At 44.2% G+C, this 21167-nt stretch overlaps 1 protein-coding gene across 2 annotated transcripts; it reads right to left on the bottom strand.

Moving 5' to 3' along the window:
* Positions 1-3846: 3846 nt before the first annotated feature.
* On the bottom strand, positions 3847-19477 carry TPMT (thiopurine S-methyltransferase). Of its 2 annotated transcripts, XM_019543858.1 has the most exons (8): positions 19296-19477; positions 18810-18902; positions 15624-15756; positions 15067-15119; positions 8235-8309; positions 7373-7458; positions 5526-5570; positions 3847-4608 (listed from the first exon to the last, which is right to left on the bottom strand). In XM_019543858.1, the coding sequence occupies exons 1-8, from the start codon at positions 19433-19435 to the stop codon at positions 4490-4492; spliced, it is 744 nt and encodes a 247-aa protein (XP_019399403.1). In that variant the 5' UTR covers positions 19436-19477; the 3' UTR covers positions 3847-4489. The 2 variants fall into 2 exon arrangements, with proteins under 2 accessions (XP_019399403.1, XP_019399410.1); XM_019543865.1 differs by lacking the exon at positions 18810-18902.
* Between the last annotated feature and the right edge of the window lie 1690 nt (positions 19478-21167).

Below are 21167 nucleotides of genomic sequence, written 5' to 3' on the forward strand. Positions count from 1 at the left end.
GTCAGGGCGGCTAGGATCTGGAACCAACTTCCAAGGGAAGTGGTGCTGGCTCCTACCCTGGGGGTCTTTAAGAGGAGGCTTGATGCCTACCTAGCTGGGATCATTTGAGCCCAGTTTTTTCTCCTGCCCAGGCAGGGGGTCAGACTTGAAGATCTATATGGTCCCTTCCGACCCGACTTCTATGATTCTGTGTCTGGGTAGTTGAAGCCTCCCATGACAACCATGGACTGGGAGCATGAGGCCTCAGCCAATTCCTTGGCGAACTCCTGGTCAAGCTCTTGACTTTGGGTGGGAGGTCTGTAGCAGACTCCCACCATCGTGTACCTTGTGTCATGTTCCCCATGGATTTTAACCCAGAGGGTCTCCAGCCATCCACCCTGGTCACCAATAACTGCTTGCAGGGATGTGTAGCTCTCCTTAACATAGAGAGCTAACCCCCCGCCCCTTTTGTCTACTCGATCTCTCCTGTACAGGGGATAGCTGTTTATACCCATGGTCCAGTCATGGGTGGAGTCCCACCAGGTCTCTATGACATCGTAATTATTTGTGTTAAGCAGGAGGATAAGTTCCTCTTGCTTGTTCCCCAAGCTCCTGGCATTTGTGTACGGGCAGCCAAGTGTCCTCTTGGGAGCCCTTGCGTTGCCCACAGATTGATCCAGGGCTGGGGCTGGGGTAGGGGTGGGCTCCCTTAAGTGCCTAGGCCCGCTGGGTTTGCAAGGGTTGCTCAGTGGACCATCAGTGGCAATAGTCTCCCCATCCACCAGCTGGCTTAGTTTAAAGCCCAGTGCAGCAGGTCAGCCAGTCTGGCTGAGAACAGCCTCCTCCCCAGCGGAGAAAGATGCAGGCTGTCCCTCTCACCAAAGAGCAGACTGTGGTCATGGAAGCCAAAGCCTTCCTGATGACACCAGTGCCGCAGTCTTTGGTTCACTACCTGGATCCTCCTCTTCCTCCTCAGCCCATAGCCTGAGACTGGGAGGATTGAAGAAAACACCACCAGTGCCCCCAGACTCTTTAGTCTTGCTCCCAAATCCCTGTAGCACCTCATGATCTGGCTGGAAGCATTCTGAGTTGTGTCATTGGTGCCCACATGGATGAAGAGCATGGGATAGTGGTCAGTGAGTTGGAAGAGTTTAGGGATCTTCTCTGCAGTATCTCAGATGTGGGCTCCTGGGAAGTAGCAGACTTCCCAGGCTAAGGGGTCAGGGCAGCAGATTGACCCCCTCAGGATGGAGTCTCCCATGAGAAACACTTTGTGTTTGGCCTTAGGGAGAGTGGGGACAGTAGCCACAGTAGAGCCCGTGTTGCCTGTGGGAGCTGGCAACTCAGCAGGCTCTGCTGGGGCTGCAAGAGGTTTGTACCTGATGTTGAGCTCCAGAGGGGCAGAGGCCTTGGTGCGGCAGGCCTTGGGGCCCTTGACCACCCTGGTTCAACCCCTGGGCTAGACAGTAAGGGAGGTCCCTGAGTCCTCCCTTGTCCTGGAAGGCAACCGTGGTCTACCCCCCCCATCTCCTGGGGAAGAAGGGCCTGGCAGTAGGAGTCTATTTCCTGCTCACAGTCCTTGATGGCATGCAGTCTCTGGACTGCACCCTGGAGCTCCTCCAGCTGGCGTGCCAGAGATCCCAGTAGGTAGCAGACCCCACAAGGGGACGTGGCTATGCTCCTGGCCCCCAGAGCCTGAAAAAGCGACAGGCACCCTCCACAGCCAAGAGCTAGGGGCTCCATCTGTGTGAAGCCCAGAACTGTTTGGGTGGAAATCTCTGAGGAGCCAGAGGGAGGGGCCGCAGACCCCGAGGGGACCCTCATGGTGTGGCATGTGCCCATCCATGGCATGCCGCTGGTGGGCTGGCTACGGATGGGATGGTCTACCTTAGAGCAGAGACCCCCAGGCAGGGCCTCAGGCCTTCCCGTTCACCCTCCTACGCAAACTCCGTGCTAACTCTCATGCCTGTTTGCGTGGCCTGTTCGTGAGGTTCCTTGGGGGGCTGGGCAAAGTAGGGGCCGAGACTCCTGGGCAAAGTAGGGGTGAGACCCTCCCCAGTTCCTAATCAGCAGGCTCCCTGCAGCTGAGCTGGGCTAGTCCACTACCACCATGGCCGCATTTAACTCTGGCTGCTGCTGGGGGTCGGCGGGGGGGGCTCCGCAGCAGTTGGGAGTTGCTGGGGGACTTTGGGGTGCAGGGGCGTGACAGGCTTTCACCTGTGCATCTTGCGCTGTTCCCTAAGCTTCTCTGAGGAGAAAAACCTGGATTTTCTCCTTTAAGCAAGACAAATGTGGGTTAAGATGGGTTTCCCCTTGCAGGCTGGCAGAGTTCCACCCTGCAAGGCTTGCGGGGAGCAGGAAGAGGGCAATCAGGCAGGGGGTGCCACGTGCACGTGCACATATATGCATGCACATTGCTGCTAGGCAGCCTGGAAAGCAGCTCCCATAGGTAAGTCTTGGTGGGGAAGGGGGAATTAAGGCCCTCATAGTGAGGGAGGGAATTGGGCAGGTCTGGGGCAGGTGCACAGTCCGGGCAGTACATGGGGCTTGGGACCATGTGTGGCTGCAGGGCCCGGGCGGAGACCAGGATGGGGCTGCGGGCAGCTTGTCCGGAGGGTAGGGGGAGTGGCTCCCTGCCACCACATGCACTCTCAAGGGAGATATAGGGGGGCATGCTCCCCCCCAGATCTGTGCACAAGACGGGGGTGGGCTTCCCACCCCATTGCCCACCCCCAGGGCCTCCGGGACCAGTGGGTGGGACCCAGCATGCCAGGGCAGAGCAGGCCTGGGTGGGGAATCCAGTGCCGTTGCCGTAAGTCCCATGCTGCCATGGAGAGGTGTCCCCTGTCTGCTTGGCAGCAGCAGGGGCCATGACCCCACACCACCACCCCTGCCGGGTGGCCAGGCAGCACCTTGCCATGGCAGTGTGGGGCTCACAGTGGTGGCCACGAGCTTCACTGCCCCACTCTGCCCAGTCCTGCCCACTAGGCTGTGGAGGCCCTGGGGAGAGGTCAGGGAGCCCACGCCTGTCTCCTCCCCCCGTGACGGGCTCCACTTCGGCTGTGCTGCCCATGGGGAAGGGAGAGCCAGGCTCCTTCTGTGGGTGGCTGCTGGGGTTTGGGTACTGCTGCAGGGGGCAGAGGGCTGTGTAACTGAGTTATTGGCCCTGTAGTCCTGGCAGCTGGGACTCCCTCTGGCAGGGCTGGGCGGGTGGGGTATGAGGGACACCAGACGGACCAGGGGGCTGTGGCTTGGGAGTGAGGGGCAATGGTAGGGGCAGGACACTGACACATCAGAACTGTTCAGCACCATGAAGCAGCGGGGAGGGGGTGGACATGAGACAGCCACAGCTGGACCAGTGTCCTTGTGAGTGAAGGGGGCGGGGAGAGCTGATTTTCCATGATAAAAAAAACTCAACTCAAACCCCCAAATTTATAGATATTTAGAATTTATTTTACTACAGTGTTTGAATCACTGGAAGGCTTCCAAATTGCTTTAAAATAGTAAAAATATCAGTAAAACATTGTTTAACCAATACATACATACATTCATACATACATAGTAGCATTTCATTTTAATCATGGATTTTGGGGTTTTAATCAGAGAGTCTGTGGGGTTTTATCAGAGAATTTGCAATTTTTAAACAGAGAAAGCTAGGATCCTTGATCATCAGGGACTTGAAACATGAATGTTCATTTGTAAAATTGTAATAGCCAGTGATGGCAGAACCTCTTGGGTTCAGATAAGTATCCCTATGGCCAGAGGCTTAGCCAAACCTCAGGAGTCTTTCTGTGACACCCCATAACTCATGCTTCCCGCACAAATGACATCCTAAAGCCAGGTTTCCTTTAATAAAAATTGCTTTCTTAAGGGGAAAAACAGCTTTCTTACTGATGCAGGGGCAGCATTTGGTCTCCCCTCAACAGATTCACTTTTGTCACATATTTCTAGTTGACTATGTCCTGTTCACCCAAACATAACTGCTGCTAAAATTCTGCTTTGCTCTCTGTCAACCAGTCTCTTTAACAGTAGAAGCGGGGAGAAAAAGGCAGGAGGCAGAAGCCACCAGACAGTCCTTGCCTACTGGCAGGAGAGCAAAATTACAGGAAACTATAGTTAGGATGATGACTACAAAACCGTCAACAGGTAGGGACCATTGCCCACTATAGGGTCACTTCTTTAAATGATCTTTTTAAGCTTTTAATTTACCAAAAATATAAGAAACAAAGGTACACAGTTAAAATGATTTTTTATGCAGGGAATTTAAACCTAGTTAAGAAAAACGGTCTTAAAACACATATAATGTAAATTAAGATAGAAGTACAGTATAATAGATTTTAGAAGCAGTATCTTAAAATAATCCCAAAACAAAGACAATCCCAGTTCCATACCCAAGTTTTTATACTTTGAAGTGCATTAGAAGAATTCCCATATATCCAGTTCATTAAAAACAAAGCAGAATCAATCAAACTTAACCCCCTCCCCACCTTGCTACTATTAGTGTGTTGCTTTATCCAGGAAAAATCTTAAGTAGATATAATACCTCTAGAAAATAATCTAGTCCCCATTCTTTTTGTCTTTCTGAAAAGACATCTTGCTTTTGAAGACATTTAATTTCACAGAATTTACCTGAAAAAGAAGTAAGAACAACACATTAAAATTACAGCTAAAGATGATGACTGTTTTGTTTTGTTTTGAATCTAGGATTTTATATTATAAAAAAATCTTGCTCAATTTACTCATATTTGTAGATTCATCAATTGCAATGAATAATAAATAAGGTGAGCAGGTTTTAGCTCTCACTCAGAATTGGATGCCACTGTTAATGGTAGATGCACCTGGGCACTGAAGGTTCAAGTACATTCTCATGAAGTACAAGAACTTACTGCAATAACAATGCATAACAGGAGGCACATCTAAGGTGAAGTTTCAACATTAGCACTGACTTTCTTTTATCGATAGTTGGGTTGGATCTTTGCTTCTCTTAGCATGGTGTTTTATTACATTTGTATTTCCTATAAATTAATATTTTAGCTTCAAAACTACAATGGAAACTAGAGCTACTGAGAAAGGTTTCTACATTAAGGCTTCTAAGGTAGAATGAATAGATAGAAGAGCCTGGGGAACATTAAAATGTTGGAACAGAAGACATGAAAAAGTCACTATAAAACTAAGAAAGAGGAGTTGCAAGAACACCAAGATCTAGTCTGAATTCTTGCAGACTCAGCATGAAAAATAACCATGGACCCAAAAGAGACAGCATCAGTCTTACTGGTAAAACAGGTTCAGATTTCCATCATAATGCATAGTTAAATTATCAGCCTCTGCACAATGTAAGAAAGTAAGGCTTTGTTTCCTGGGATCAATATTCTTGCAGTAAAATGATATTTATTTGCCAACTGTATGTGCCCCACATTTTGTACAAGGATGAAACGTCCTATTAAGATTCCTTATCATTTGCCAGAGTGAGAGTCAATACAACAAGAAAACAAGTTTGTCTGCTACAGGTTTTATAAAACAATATAAATACAGTTGGGTTAACTCACCAAACAAACTTTCAATTTCATGTTCAGGGACATAAAATGGTGGGCCTGGAAAGCAAATAGATAAAGCTAAACCACTGGAAGCCACGATGACCATTCCAATATTATAATTAAAACCAAAGGCTGGCCAAACACTGGGAAATGTTAACGTATTTTCAAAAAATTATCATGGTGAATAATCAAAGGACTTATTCTTCCAATAAAGACCCAGAGGCTACGAACAGATGTCACAGTTGTCTCAGAAGAAACCATTTTCTCCTGGGACAAAGTGTGATTTCTCAGACATGCAAGTCCATTGCTCTGGGACAAACCCTAGAAAAGTTCCCTGGAATAAGAAGTCCTACCAGTTTGTGTGGGGCCATTACAAAGTGTGTCTGAACAATTATCCCAGGATTTGCATAATTGAATCAATGGCAGAAAGTGGCAGTGCATTCAGTCACTCACTAAGCCCTGATTGGAAGGGCAGTGTGTGTACATATCAATCCCGGGGCCATTTTTATTCCGAAACTAACAAAGTTTCAACTTATCCCAGAACAAATGCAATGTCTGTTCCTAGCCAGGGTAGCTCAAACAGTAGGAATGTCTTTTCATCTGACAAATTAAAAATTATCAAGAAAAACTGCAGAAGCTTCTTCATTTAACAGAAATCATTATGCCACCAGATACAATGATACTTAATGTTTACATAGAGTTTTTCATTTTTAATGCATGTTAATACATCGGGGATGTTCAGCCCCTGGGTCACAGGACTCCCCAAGGCTTCAGCAGTTTGGCAGAGGGGAGCAGTGGCAGCATTCATTGCCACTCCCCCGCTGCCAAATTTCTGGACTTGTGGTGAGCCCCGACGGGCTGAATAATGTGGCCTTGCACATCAGAATGCGGCTGGATCCAGGCACAGGAGGTTGAGTCATTGTGCTAGATCACACCCATGGATCAACCCCATGCAAGATCTAGCCTGTGAGCTGAACCTGAGCCACTCATCCAGCCTGTGGGACCGGAACAATGGACACCACTGTTATAAATGAATACCCAGACTAGACTTGAATTACTGTGGTAGTGAAAAGCATGGCTTTGTTTTGATGGAAAAAATATGATTTTTCAGATAATGAGCATAAGTGATGAAGCAGCACTGAAGTTGGGGAAGTGTGCCAAGGAAGTGAATTCTGTCTCAGCTATGTATGAGCAGCTGACCTATAAGGATCCCACTACAAACTCCTTACCAAGAAAAGGGAGATGGGAACCATGTAACTAATGAAAAATGGTTATATGCTTGAAGGAAAAATATTCTTTGCCACTATTTTCACAGCTTAATTCTTCAACAGGAAACTAAAGAATGGAAATGATTTTATTGCTGTTACCATGCAAGTTTAAATATATGGGCCAACTCCCACCTCTTGTCTTTATCAATTTTTATTTGTTAGGTTTCTGCCAGATTCAAGCAAAGTCCAAAAACTTAATTTTTGCACACAGGGAGCTGAAGATAGAAGATTGTTTTTTTACCTCCCTGCCTGCCATCTGACACCTCCAGGGAAGGAATTCTATCTGAGCAACACATCAAAGAGCTATTCAACACAGCTCACGAAGACACTCTCATGGACTCAGAGGGACAGACTTCCATCTTCAGCTCCCTCTGTGCAAAAATGAAGTTTATTTCCTACCTATGGGGACTTTTTACCATCTTGTACTATCTACACTTTTCCCAGAGCCTGACGAAGGGACTTTGATCCCGAAAGCTTGCAGAAAAGGACAATTTTCTTGCCATTTTCCAGTTGGTCTAATAAAAGGTATCATTTTGGCACCAAGAGGTCTAGTTTTTTGTATATGAAACAAAAACAGTTCAAAGTTCATACCTTTATGTTTATTTGGATCATATGAAACAGTAGCCAGCAGATAGGAACAATTTTTATCCATTAGAGACAACATCAAATTGGCATAGCTGAAAAACAAATTTCATTGTTTATTTTGCAAATACATTGTATATAAAAACAGAATACTTAAAATACTCAGAAAAAGCCAGTATATTATGCATCCCAAGTCAGAAAAAGTTGAACTGAATATAATTTAATGTCACTGAGGTACTGCTTCCTAGCAGTAAAATTTCATGTAGTATACATGAAAAGTAAAAAATACTACATAACATAAACAAAATGCTATACAAACACACATATACTGGTTCTGGTATAAGCTAACAAACAAGAAAATGAAGCATTGACAGTGTTTGTCTGCCACAATGTACAGTTACTACAGTAGCCTGCATGATTATACTTAAAAATGCTGTGAATTCAGGGCGATGAAGGTGAAAAATAAAGAGGAAGAAAGGAAAAACAGAAGTGTGGGGCTAAGGAGGGTAAAACGAGGATGAAGACAAAGATGAAAATAAAAACATAGAAAGCAAAAAGGAAGAATCAAATTCAGATCTGCTGCCAGCTTTGTCCAAATCAGCCATTAGAGGGGGACTTTCAGCTCTGCTACTGCTGATGTATAATAGAGTAAGCAACTTTTTGTGCTTAGGCCAACATGACTGTTTGCCCTAGCAAGGCACCTTCCTGGCAGAAGCTCAAAATTCTAGAAAGCATTGTTTAGTGACCCTAGTGGCCACATGGCAGAAAAATACTGGCTTAGGTTACTTAGGGTTTATACTAATGCAAGAGATGGCATATAATCACATTTTCTTCCTTGGAAACAAAAACAGTTATCAAATGTGTTACTTACCGCTCTCGGTCACATGGATTAATGGCCACTAGTGATCCTCTGTCCCAAATCCCATCAAACTTGCCTGCAATTTTACTACAGATAGAGGGGGGAAAAGATTCTGAGTTAAAAACTAGACTTGCCTTATTTTTTAAACTATGCCCGAGCTACTCTGATAAAAGAAGAGAATAATCTCCAACTGAATGTACATATACATAAAGTGCTGTTTTCTGTTATGGTCTGCCCCCTTTATACTACATAATGTTAGGAATAGGCCTCAAGAAGCATCCATAAAATAGAGACTTTCTCTGGGAGGCACAGAAAATCTGTTATCCCGTGGAAATGGGTTTGTGCTAGGGCAAGTGGGAACCTAGCACGAACAATGCTGTTTCAGTTAATTGTAACTTAGAGTAAGCCTTGGGATAATACTAGCCTTAAGCTAAAGGCAGCAACAGTTCTCAGCCACCACTAGAATCCACAGTGGTTGTGAAGGTGGCTCAGAACAGGCTCCCAGCACCTTCATATGCACTGAGCTCAGCTAATCTGACATTCAAAAGCAGGACCCAAGAATGTTTAGCTTCAGCATGACATTCCATTCATTCAAAAGAGCTGGGACCTGCTAGTTTTCATTGCAATCCAACAAATTATTTTACACCCGTTTTTTTCTGTGTGGCATGTTGAAATTGTGCAGCAGCTTTCTGTCTGATGCATTTTATGTTGGAGTCCATGGCTTCACTTTATCTTTCTTGCTGTTTCTCCTTTAAATTGCAACATCATTATCAAGCCTTTTGCTTTTGACTTGCAAGCTGGTCAAATATTTCCCCATATGATGCAATGAGTCATGACAATTTAAAAACTGTTTTCTTTTTTTGCAAGCAGTCAAGATTACATCTACATTTGCCCTATGCATACGCTTAGAATCATAAATTTAATTATAAAGTCTCACAATCAAGACATGATATTCAAAAGCACATTTTACATTTCAGTTTGCATCTAGGGGACAAGTTGTTAGATTTGGATTCATGAGATCTGGACCCCAACTCTACCACTGGCCTGCTGCAAGGTCTTGGGAAAGCCCCTTCATTTCTCTGTGCTTCTGCTCCCCTTCTAGTTTCATATCTGCTTTATATAACTAGATAGCAAGGGCCTGATACAGCAAAGTTTGCAGGTGTTTAATTCCCCATTGATCTTAATGGGAAGTTAGATACCTAAATAGCTTTGGAAATTTAGGCCTAAACTCGTAGGGCAAAATCAGGAGCAGATTGGGAGTGGAGGGTGGGAGTGAGAGTGCAATCACTCCCCCCACCCCCTGCATTAGCTGACAAATGCATGTGCTATAAGCCACACATGTAGGCTAGGGGCAGAAATTACACATAAACTGGTGTAAGTGATCGGAAGTTAGTTCCAATCTGTAACATAACAGAAGTTCAGTGCACGTAAACCAATTTCAAAGTGGCCAAAAGCAGTTTAAGATAAACCTGGATGGATGTAATATCAGACTGAACTGAATTAGGTTAAAATCAGTTTATTGAACTGTTTCAGATCTCCTTCAGATTCAAGTTAATTCACAGCCCCCGCCAGAATAGCAGGATGCTTTGCACCTCCCCTGCAAACCCCACCCTGTAGGGTGGGTGAGCTAGCCTTAGCCCAAGCTGTCTGCTCCAGCCAGCAGGGAGTCATGCTCTAGCACTGTCCCCCAGGCTTCTGGCCTGGGCCACTGCAGGCATGTGGCTGCGTTTCTGAAATCAAAAATGAATGTCCAGTTGCTTATTAATTCAATCTCCACAGCTTAGGCTAACTTGCGAAGACTGAATCAATCCAGGCCTTGGCTTTTTGACTGTTTATACCTAGCTGTGCAGTGACCTTGCTGTCATCACTACACTACCCTTTGCAGCATTCTGGATCTGCTCCTGGGCAGAGTGTCTCCCTCACTATATGTCCACAGTGCCGAGAACAATGAGCTGTGATATTAGTTGGGAAATCTTGGTGTTACTCTAATATAAATAACATTAATAACAGTTTATGTACATTCTTTAGGCCCAACCTTGAAGTTCACAGTCAACCAAAAATTCCACTGATTTTAGGAAATGTGACTGAATGAGGGCTCAGAACTATGAGCATGCTCAGCAGTTGCACAGTTAACAAAAACTTTACACTGTAACAACCACAATCATGTTATGGACCACAACTGAATGGTTTAAGCAAAACATATCTGTAGAGAGTAATAATTTCCATAATATGTTAATCAGCAAAGAATTACTTGAAACATCTTAGTCTGATGAAGCCATGAACTCAAAGTTCCCCTATCCAAAGCCTGCTCAGCATTGAAAACAAAAGTCAGTTATCACAAGTCAGCTAAGGCAAAGGTGAAGTTTGGCATTTATAGTCACTGCATATGAACTATATTTTTCCTGGACAGAAGCCACAACAGTAGTGATGTATTTTGTATTCCAGACGTCTTCCAATGTTTATACCAACAGAAAGATATTTACACTTTCACTGTTTTCTGGAACTGAATATTCTACAAAACATGCATAACCTTTTATTTTGAATTCTGTAGGTTGTAGACTTGACCTCCTTAGTACTGTTTAATAATTTGCAAGGACAGCCTTGTTAATGAGCTACCTATTTTTTTATTTTAATTTAAAATGTTGTTCTGTAGTGCCAGAGCTGAAATGTTAGATTTTACCAGTTATATGCAACTGTACTTAGAAAATTCAATCTTTTAAAAATTTCTGACAAGAAGGAAAAATGTTTCCTGGGCAGGATGTCAAATGTTAGTTAGAATGATTTTTAAAGTGTGCAGCAGCAGATAGATGATATTGGACTGTTCTCCTACCTTTAATATAATTAGCTTTGATACAATGCACTTGGATATAACAAAATCTTGAGGCACAAAAAGATTTAATGACATCTGGTCTATTCTCCAAGATGCTGAGTACCTTCAATGCTCTATGAAGGCAGATTTTTCACTCATGTTGAGCAGAGGCAAGGAAGCAAACTTTAAATTTCCTTCTTGTACCCCCAACCAATCCTCAGATGGTTCAGCACTGGGCTGGCTTCCCATGACAGATTTAGAAGACTCCTCTAAAAGTGGCTGCCAACTCCATTTGAATTATTTGGGTGATTACAGCAAATCACCCAAATAGACAGATGGTTGTCCCAGGCACATTCTTTTATGCTGGGAGCTAAAAAATTATGTAAGAATTGGGATGGTCCCAGCCAAAGCATTGGAACAGTATTGCATTTCCTGGTGTAAAAAAAAATCTTCCACCAATTGTAATTAGCAGCTTTGAGCCAGAGCAAAGCCACTGACTGGCTCTGGTAGTTGACATGATGTTGCATTTGTCTGGATTGAGCCCACTGTCAACAAAAGGTATTTACAGATGTATTCCAAGAGAAACTGAATATTTGAGTTTCCCCACACAAGTCAAAGGGAGTTGCAGATGGCCCGTGCCTTCTGGGATTTGGTCCTTGTTTTTCACATCAGGATGAATAAAAAACAATAAGTTAAAAAAAAAAAAAAACTAAAAAATTTGATTTTTTAATTCAGATTTTTTAACTTAATTTTTTATTTTTTGTTAAGATGCTTTAAAAAAACACTTACATAAAGATCATTTCAATTTAAGATATGTTAAAACTCAAAGATATCATCATGGAATAGGGATTATAACTTCTAATTATATACCTTTTAAGACAATATATTCATGTAACTTTTTTAGAAGTTGTATAAATAAGTCACAACAGTACAGAGACTCGGGGCCCAATCTTATGGGATTCCCTGAATTAGTAAAGATTAAAGAAAACCACTCTACTCAATGGGACTCAGTGCTCAGTCTAGAAGATCCCATTAAGCATCTCTGTGATGCTTGGTTTCAGTTCTCAAACTATGGATTTATGCCTCCAGAGACCAAAGGCAAACAAAGTTCTTTGGGTAAATGTGATATATTAGAGCAACTAAATAGTTGGAAAAATTATTCTTTGCAATCTTTTGGACACAAACACCCTTTTTGGTCTCCAGAGATTTCACAGACATTAGGGCCTGAAGGGACCTCAGAAGATCGAGTCCAGCCCCCTGCCCCAGGGGCAGGAAGTCAGCTAGGGTCACAGGATCCCAGCAAGATAAGCATCCAAATGTCTCTTGAAGGCATTCAAAGTGGGTGCTTGAACCACCTCTGGCGGCAGACTACTCCAAACCTTGGGGGCTCGGACAGTAAAGAAGTTCTTCCTTATGTCCAGCCTGAAACGGTCATGAAGCAATTTGTGACTGTTCAATCTTGTCATCCCTTGGGGCGCTCTGCAGATGTTCCCCCAGATCCTGGTGGTCACCCCTGAAAACTTATAGGTGGTCACCAAATCACCCCTGAGCCTGAGCTTTTCCAGGCTACTGAGAGCTATGGAGCTCTGTCTCTCATCATAAGGTCTGTTTTCCAGACCTCTGATCACGCGCATGGCTCTCCGCTGGACTCTCAAGCTTCTCCACATCCTTTTTTCATTGTGGAATCCAAAACTGGACGCAGTACTCCAGCTGCGGCCTCACCAAGGCTGAGTGCAACAGGAGAATGACATCCTGGGATTTGCTTGAGAAGCATTTTTGAATTTTGCTCGCTTTACTAGCTGCAGCATCACGCTGATGGCTCACATTCATCTTGTGGTCAATCATGACCCTGAAGTCCCTTTCGTTCATAGTGCTAGCCAACGTAGTACTGCTGAGCCTATAAATATGCTGCAGGTTTTTCCTCCCAAGGTGGAGAACCTTGCATTTTTCAGCATTAAACACCATCAGGTTCTTGTTCACTAATTTCCTGAGCCTATCAAGGTCAGCCTGGATCACCCTCATATACTCAGGTGTGGACGCTTTACTCCAGTTTGGTGTCGTCAGCAAACTTGGCAGGTCTGCTTCTGATACCAATGTTCACATCATTAATGAAGATGTTGAATAGTATAGGCCCAAGGACAGAGCCTTAAGGGACCCCACTGGTCACAACGCACCATGATGATTGACTTCCATCAACCACCACCCTCTGTGTCAGACCACGGAGCCAATTCCCCAGCCAGCGGATCGTGATGGACCCAAGGCCACAACTGGCCAGTTTGGCCAAGAGGTGATCATGGGATACCAGATCAAAGGCTTTTTTCAAGTCAAGATTTATGACATCAATCTCCTCTGCCTTGTCCAGGTGATAGGTCACTTGGTCATAGAAGGAAATGAGATTGGTCAAGCAAGATCTACCCACAACAAACCCATGCTGGGTATCCCTCAGGATATTGCCATCAGCTAGTCTGTTAAGGATAGTATCTTTGATAATCTCTTCCAAGACCTTCCCCGGGACAGAGGTCATGCTGATGGGCATGTAGTTTGTCGGATCTACTTCCCTCCCTTCTTGAAGATAGGAACCATGTTGGCCTTCTTCCAATCTTTGGGAACTTCCCCAGAGCACCAGGAGTTCTCAAAGATCTGTACCAGGGGCTTGCCAGCTCCTTGAGTACCCTGGGGTGTAAACTGTCAGGACGAGCTGACTTGAAGGTATCTAGCCTCTCAAGGTGTTCCTTCACGATGTCAGCATTGATGGAGGGTAAGGAATCTCCCTCACCTGGGCCTTCCTGTCCTGTAATGGGCATCCCATGGGACTGGTGAAAAACCAACACAAAGTACCCATTTAGCAAGCTGGCTTTTTCCTGGGCATCGGTTGTCAGTTGTCCCATCTAGTTTAGCAGGGGTCCAATATTGCCCTTGATTTTACTCCAGCTCCCCACATATCTAAAAAAGGACTTTTTATTGTCCTTGATACTTGTAGCTAGTTAGAGTTCAGTCACAGCCTTGGCTTTCCTGGTTTGCTCCCTGCAGGTCCAGACCAGTGCAGAGTATTTCTCCTTGGAGGTGAATCCAGTCCTCCATTCTTTGTAGGTCTTTCTTTTTAGACACAGGTGGTCTCCTAGTTCTCTGCAGAGCAAAAGGGGCTGCTGTGTCCTTTTGCTGCCCTTCCTCCAAGATAGGATAGACTTTGCTTGTGCAACCAGGATCGCTCCCTTGAGGACTTCTGTATTGCTGACTGACTTGCCAGCTTTATGGCTTATGGTGACAGTGAACAGCTCATGGTCACTGTCACCCAGCTTCTTGTCGATCGTTAGGTCGCTGATTAGGTTGTCCCCTGTTGCCAGTACCAGGTCAAGCAGCCCTTTACCTCTTGTCAGCCCACAGACTTCTTGCATTAGATAAAGCGCATCCACGCATAAGGGAAAGGTTTGAGACCATTCAGATTTGGCCGAGTGCTCTTCCCACGAGATGTCTGGGTAGTTGAAGTCTCCCATGACAATCACGCACCAGGAGCGTGTGGCCCCAGCCAATTCCCTAGCAAACTCCTGGTCAAGCTCTTGATCCTGAGTAGGAGGTCTGTAGTAGACTCCCACCATTGTGTCCCCTGTGCCATGTTCCCCACAGATTTTAACCCAGATGGTTTCCAGTCATCCACCCTGGGTGCTGATGAAGATAACATCCTTGTTAACAGCAGTATACAAAGATGAGAGATAAGAAACTTGATTACCCAGCCATGAGCCCTATTTTCTCCCTACAGGTTTGTGTGCACACAGTCAAGCCCTTACCTTTCTGTAAAAGTGCAAAGTTTCAGGAAATTACATGAATAAAGCATATCAAACAACAACATCAAAAACAATGATCAAATCAAGGCTTCCTGACCAGTGATTTAAACTGTGATTGAAATCATGATTTAAACTGATTTGATTTAAATCAAATCCACCACCTCATATTTATGCCTGGTTCAGAAAAGCAATAATTTAAATGTTTAATACATATTTGATTAAGGAAAAATGCTAACATGCTCCTTATTCCTACCTGGACAGATCATAGATACTGCAGCAGTACAGAGAAATATTCCCAGAGGTACTCTGCAATGAAAAGCAAGGAAACAGCTTTCAGGGAACTGTGTTTTGAAACAGTACTTACACAGAGAGGGAGAAATTGTGAGGAACTGTCTTTTTAATATTTTCCTACACTGATATGTCTCAAGGCCCTCAAAATGCTAAACTACTACTTCACCACTGTCATAAAGTATAAGCTTAAAAGTTCCCAATTGAAAGTACAGCTGCAAGCGTCTAAGTTTAAGTATGTGTGCAATCCCACTGACTTCAAACCATTTTAAAATTAGGTCACTAATATCTTGATGAAAATGCAATCAAATTAAGTAACACCTTGAGATGACAATTACCTAGCACAGAATTAAGACTTGATGCTTCCCCTTCAGACATTGCTAGAATAGGTGAAAGATGCAATAAAAGACAGAGGCAAAAAAAAAAAAATGCAGAGGATGACTTGGCCATCACAGTTATTCTTGAACCACATAATTAGGCATACAAAAGGATGACAATACAAAACCAGTGCATAAAACAAACCTTAAATACTTTGCCATTAGAAATCCCTGGGATTGATTCCTCAGAATAAGAAAGATTTTGTTCTGTAAAGAACTCCTTCAGTGCCTGCTTGCTGAATTCCACACCAGTTACGCTGTGTCCCATGTCAGCTAACCTACACAGAACAATAAACATTTTCATATTTACTTACGAGTTACTGTTTTTTATTACATAAATTGATTTATATTCTCTCTCTCAAGTTTTGGCAACAGAAAATACACATTTCCTGTAGAACATTACAGCAGGTTTTTTTTTTAAACTGCACCTTGTAAAACAAATGGATTTGATCAGACTAACATTTGTTGTCCTTTGCTGGGAAAAAATATTTCTGATGAAAATTGGACTCAACAGCATTATGAAAACTCATAGTCACAATTAACGTGGAGAAGAAATTAGAAAACCACCACAGCTGTTTACAATTGTGGCATGTTACAATTCCCATGTTTTCTTGGCAGGGCAGGGGGGGTGGAAATGGACATCCCATCCAGGGGTGGGCAAAATAAGGCCTGCAGCAGGACTTTGTCCAGCCTGTGGTGGGTCCCTCAGTCCCAACTGGCCAAGGCACCATCTAGCCCGTGGTATGTCCTGCCACCCCCGGCACACAGTGGGTCTGGGGCAACCAGACTGCATTTTTAGGCAGCCCAGGCAGTGGCAGCTCCTTCCAGCTGCTGCTGCCACCAACCCCAGCCCCATGTACTGGTGCGCACAGCCCTGACCCCTGGCCTGCCCTGTGCCTGCTCTGGACTCGGCTCAGTCACTGCAGTCCAGCTCCAGACCAGCCAAAACCTGCACACACAGCCCCTCCCCTGGCCCGCCCTGCTCCTGACTGCCTGCCCACACAGAGCAACAGCAGTGACTGGGCAGAAGCTGCTGCTGGGAGTAGGGGAAAAGTGGCCAGGCCCTTTTTGCTGCAACCACCTGAAGCCTGTGCCCGGTCTGCCCTGTGACTCCTCTTTGCCGCCATCACTGCCACCTCTGGGCCACCCAGCAAGGCAGTGATGGAAAGAGAGAGGAGCTGCAGCATAGCCCAGGCACGGGCTCTGGGCAGCTGCAGCCTGAAGGGCCCAGCAGCGGCAAGTGGAAGACAGCTGCTTTTTCCTCCCAGCCCAGCAGCACCTTCTGCCCAGCCACTGCTGCTGCTGCTGCTCAGCGTGGATGGGTAGGTCCAGAGCAGGTACAGGGCAGGCCAGGGTCAGGGCTGGGACTGGGACTGTATGCTCAGCTGCTGCCGGGTGCTGGTAGGGAAGAACTGCAGAGCACTTGGGCTCTGGGCTGTTGTGGGGGGTGGAGGGGTGCTGACAGCTCCCCAAAACTGCCCATATGGCCTGCAGGTCCAAATAATTGTCTTCCCCCAATATAACCTAATATGAGTTTGGATGATTAAATGAGTAGATCTTGGTTTGAAGAAAATGAATCAACTTCATATGATTTTTCAAAGCTGCATATGCAGTTGATTAGCTATTCACTCTTACTTCAATAATGAAAAATAAGGGAACATGCCAACGATAGCATCAGACTGCAAGTTCCATGGAAGATACCAAAGAACTCAGGAGCCTAGTACATAAAGCATTTTGTTTCAGATTTCTTATCCTAAGGCCCCCACTATACATTACATATATTATGTAATTAACTAGCTATTCACGCAATAAATTTAGACTGGTCACACCTGCAAAATAGCTACAACAGCTTAATCATGCAATATATTTAACCCAGCCACACGTGCAAAGTAATTATATCACAATAAAAATGACTATCCAGCTAGAAAAAGAACCAACCAGCTATAAAGTTAGTACTTGAAATGCGCAACAACTCTATAGCTGGTTTCTACCCAGCTTTGGTTTGAACATGTAGACAGGCCCTAAGTTTACTAAAAATTCAGACATTTGAAAAACCCAGACGGTTGCTTGTTGAATGGTAGAAAACTTTACTAGTGAGTGCAGAGGACCTCGACCAACTGTTTATGAAACATTTGAGCATTTTCTTTTTGGTTTTGATATATTTTTGAAAAAAAATCCTACCCCTTATAGTCATAAAGTGAACCTTCCTAAACATGAAGTAAAATGGAGCTAGTGGCTGAAGATGGCAGTTCAACTTCCAGTAACCCAGACCTATATATAAAAGTCCTTCTGTGTGATAAAGTGCAATCTTCTACCAGCGTGCTTGAATGACTCAGCTTTTTTACTCAAAATACAAAATAATTTTCTCATGAGCCCTCAGGCATACAGTTCAAGGGTTCATCCTGTAGGCCTGACCCATGTCAAAAAACAACCAAGGGAAATTAAGAAACAACTCTGATTTATTGGTGCAAATCAGAACTTCTTGGGTGGCAGCGAAACTGATAAGGATTATATCCATTTAATTCAGCTCTTGGCTTGCAATGCAGGAGAGTGGGTTAGTACAGAGTACCCCCATCTTTTGTGGGAGGAAATGAAAAAAAAAGTAAAAGCAAACAGAGTTTCTCTCCCCTCCCTATAGCTGGGAAAAGTGGGAAACTGTATTTGTTCAGATACCTATTAATTAAAAGGGAACAACTCTCCCCTACCCCTACACTCAGGCTTTAGGGAAAGCACCTTGGTAAGCTTCCTTATTAGTACAGTTGTACTAGGTACAGAGGTACTAGGTTTTTTACCACATCATTATCCTTGAACATTACTTGTGTTTACTGTTCCCATACGCATTTAAATGCTTAGCAACTTTTTCTAGTTCCGAATTGACTTTTGCACACACCTTTCTTCTCCAAATCTATGCATTTATAGATGCTTAGTCTTTTTCTATAATTATACAGATAAGGCAAATCTTTCATGCAAAGAGATGCCTAGAATTAATTATGTGACATCTAGGAACATAGTTATCTTAGTTAAGGGTTAACAGATTAAAACGTAACAATTAAAGTTAACTCAATGATCTCTCCATCCCTTTTGCTCTCCCACAGTTAGAACTCCTTTGTGTCAATTTGTGCCTTGCTTGATGACTGTAAGGTTAGCCCTAACTGGCCATGTCTACACTAGATTAAAGACCGTGGACAAACATTAAAAAACAAAACAAACAAAGACCCCTAATTTCAGGCAATGTGGGTTTTCTGCCACTGTAGATAAAGCATAAACAAGTGAACTGTATGATTTTTCCCCCCCATTCTTTACATTTCTACTCCTATGGTCTGTATTTTACCATTTCATTTCTACTGCTTTGCCACAAAGTGGAAAAAATATCCTGAGTCCACTTCTGCCATTGAGAAGAAGATCAAGATGCTTCTTTAAAAGCCTGCCAAAGAAAAGAAGTTAGCAATTTAATATCAATTGTAATACCGATGACGTTTAAATGTGTAATATGTGAGTCAATTGCTCTGCTCATATATTGCAAAGCTGTGAGAAGTTTTATAGAAGGGTTCACATCTGAAAATACATATAGTATTTTTATAGCTTAGTAGCTTGAACATATAAAAAGCATCAGGATCTGCTGACCTCTCCATTATCTTTCTGGTAAATGCAGGCCACATAAGCATTCTGAAAGTTGCTTTGAACAATACTCATAAAATACACTTTGATTTTTGTACATATACGAATTTTTATGATGAGCCTTATGAAAGAGTTGATCATTCCACTGTTATTTGTCTCATCATAGACCTTAACACAACTTGAAGAGAACATTACATACGGATGTCCTTGTTCCTTATGAAATCCAATGTTGTTTTCTTCCCATTTCTGCAGCCATTCCTCTTCAGTCACCACTCTGTTCTGCTGTTTTCCAGTATCAGAACTTTCTTTGATTCTCGAGAGGTCTGTTGAACTGGCCATGGTCCAATGTATATGTACCTACTGTGTAGAGAAGGATGCAGTCAATAGTTTGAGCCATGCACCACCTTAATCCTACACCCAGGCAAAACATTTATTCATGCTTAGGCCAAATTCATTTAGATTTGTAGTTTTCCAATACAGGAGGAGTACGTACTTGCTATTATTTACTTCAGTTGGAGTTTAGACTAAGTAAAGTCTATTAAGAATACCTGAAAGAAGTCATAGAACTATTTTATTCATAATATATATGATATAAAAACAGTACTAATTACACAGATTGCTTAATTGTGAGCAGAGATCATGCATGGGATGACACAACAAAACCTCTAATCTGTGCCTGGGTAAATGTTTTTTGCTCTCTGTTCTTAAACAAAATTATGATAGTCCCCTTTGTAAAAATGGAATATAAGCAAAAATTGTATGCAGTATGGTATTTCAAGTAGGAGTCCAGAAAAATGAACAAGGATTTATTTCAAACATAGTTGTAACCTCTGAAGATAAATCCCTGTAGTTTATTTTAGGTTGGCTGTTAACAATAAAGGATGAGCTGTTCACTTTCTTGACAGCAGGCTTAACTTCCAGAAATTTAGAAGTCACATTGCTGATAACATTGCTCTTTCCAGGCATGGGGTCAAAACTCTCTGCCTGCACTTATCTACAATACGTTGCACAGGGCACTGCAGGAAGTGTCTGTTTCAGCTCTTCTCAATTCTCATTTATTGCTGTCTGCAACTTTATTTTATTAGTGGCTTTTTATTTTCAGCTAAGTCTCTCCCTCCCCCCAGCAAAATAAAAGGTAAAAACTAAAATAAAAGTCTGAGCCAGGTCATTGTGCAACACACAGAAACTCAAGTGTTACACAATGTCTTACACATTTTAGGCAGCAGTTCCTCTGATGCCAGCAGCAGACAGCCCTCTTTTAATTTCTTAAACGACCAATTTCTCCCCACCCCAGGCTCTGGTTTAAGCTCAGAGAGCCCCACTGAAGCCAAAGCAGGAGACCCCTGATTGAAAGCTGAGCAGGGGCTTGGGGTGGCTAATCTGGTGCCTAATCCAGTGCTTCTCAATGTTTTGAGATTCGCTGCCTCAGGTATAGACTGACAGACCCTGTGCTTAGATATGTGCCCCCACTCCCCAACCCTGCCCCACCCCACCTGCCACAGACACTCTCCCTGCTTAGACTCAGGGCCCCCACATCATAGACGCCTGCCCCATCCCTGCACAGACTCTCCCCTTCCCTTAGACTTGCGACCTCCCCAGGGCTAGACTCCCCTCTGCTTAGACCTGCAGCTCTGCCCAGGTACAGACTCAGAGCCCCCCTGAGACAGAGTCAGCCCTGCTTAGCCTTGCATCTCTCCCCCAGCATACACTCACGCCCCCTCCGTCCCTGAGATAGACTCCCCACTGCTTAGACTTGCACCCCTTCTTCAGTATAGACCCCCCAGCACAGACTTTTGCCCCCATCCCCTGACACAGACATCCCCTGTTTCAGCTCACAATACTAGCATAGACTCGCACTGGCAGGGATCTGCCCCTGCCTGGCCCGGCCTCCCCCAGCACAGACTCGCACACCCCTCGCCCCGGCCTGCACTCCCCCCAGCTTATACTTATATCTCCCCTGGGCAAGCAGTCGTGCCCCCGGGGCTTAGACTCGCACCCCTGCCCCGAGCACGGCCTCCCCGAGCGCAGGCGTGGGCCCCCACACGGGCTGCCGCTGCTTCGGGTCGCAGTC

Source organism: Crocodylus porosus, unplaced genomic scaffold (genome assembly GCF_001723895.1).
Source record: "Crocodylus porosus isolate Cpor-Errol unplaced genomic scaffold, CroPor_comp1, whole genome shotgun sequence".
Lineage (NCBI taxonomy): Eukaryota > Metazoa > Chordata > Crocodylia > Crocodylidae > Crocodylus > Crocodylus porosus.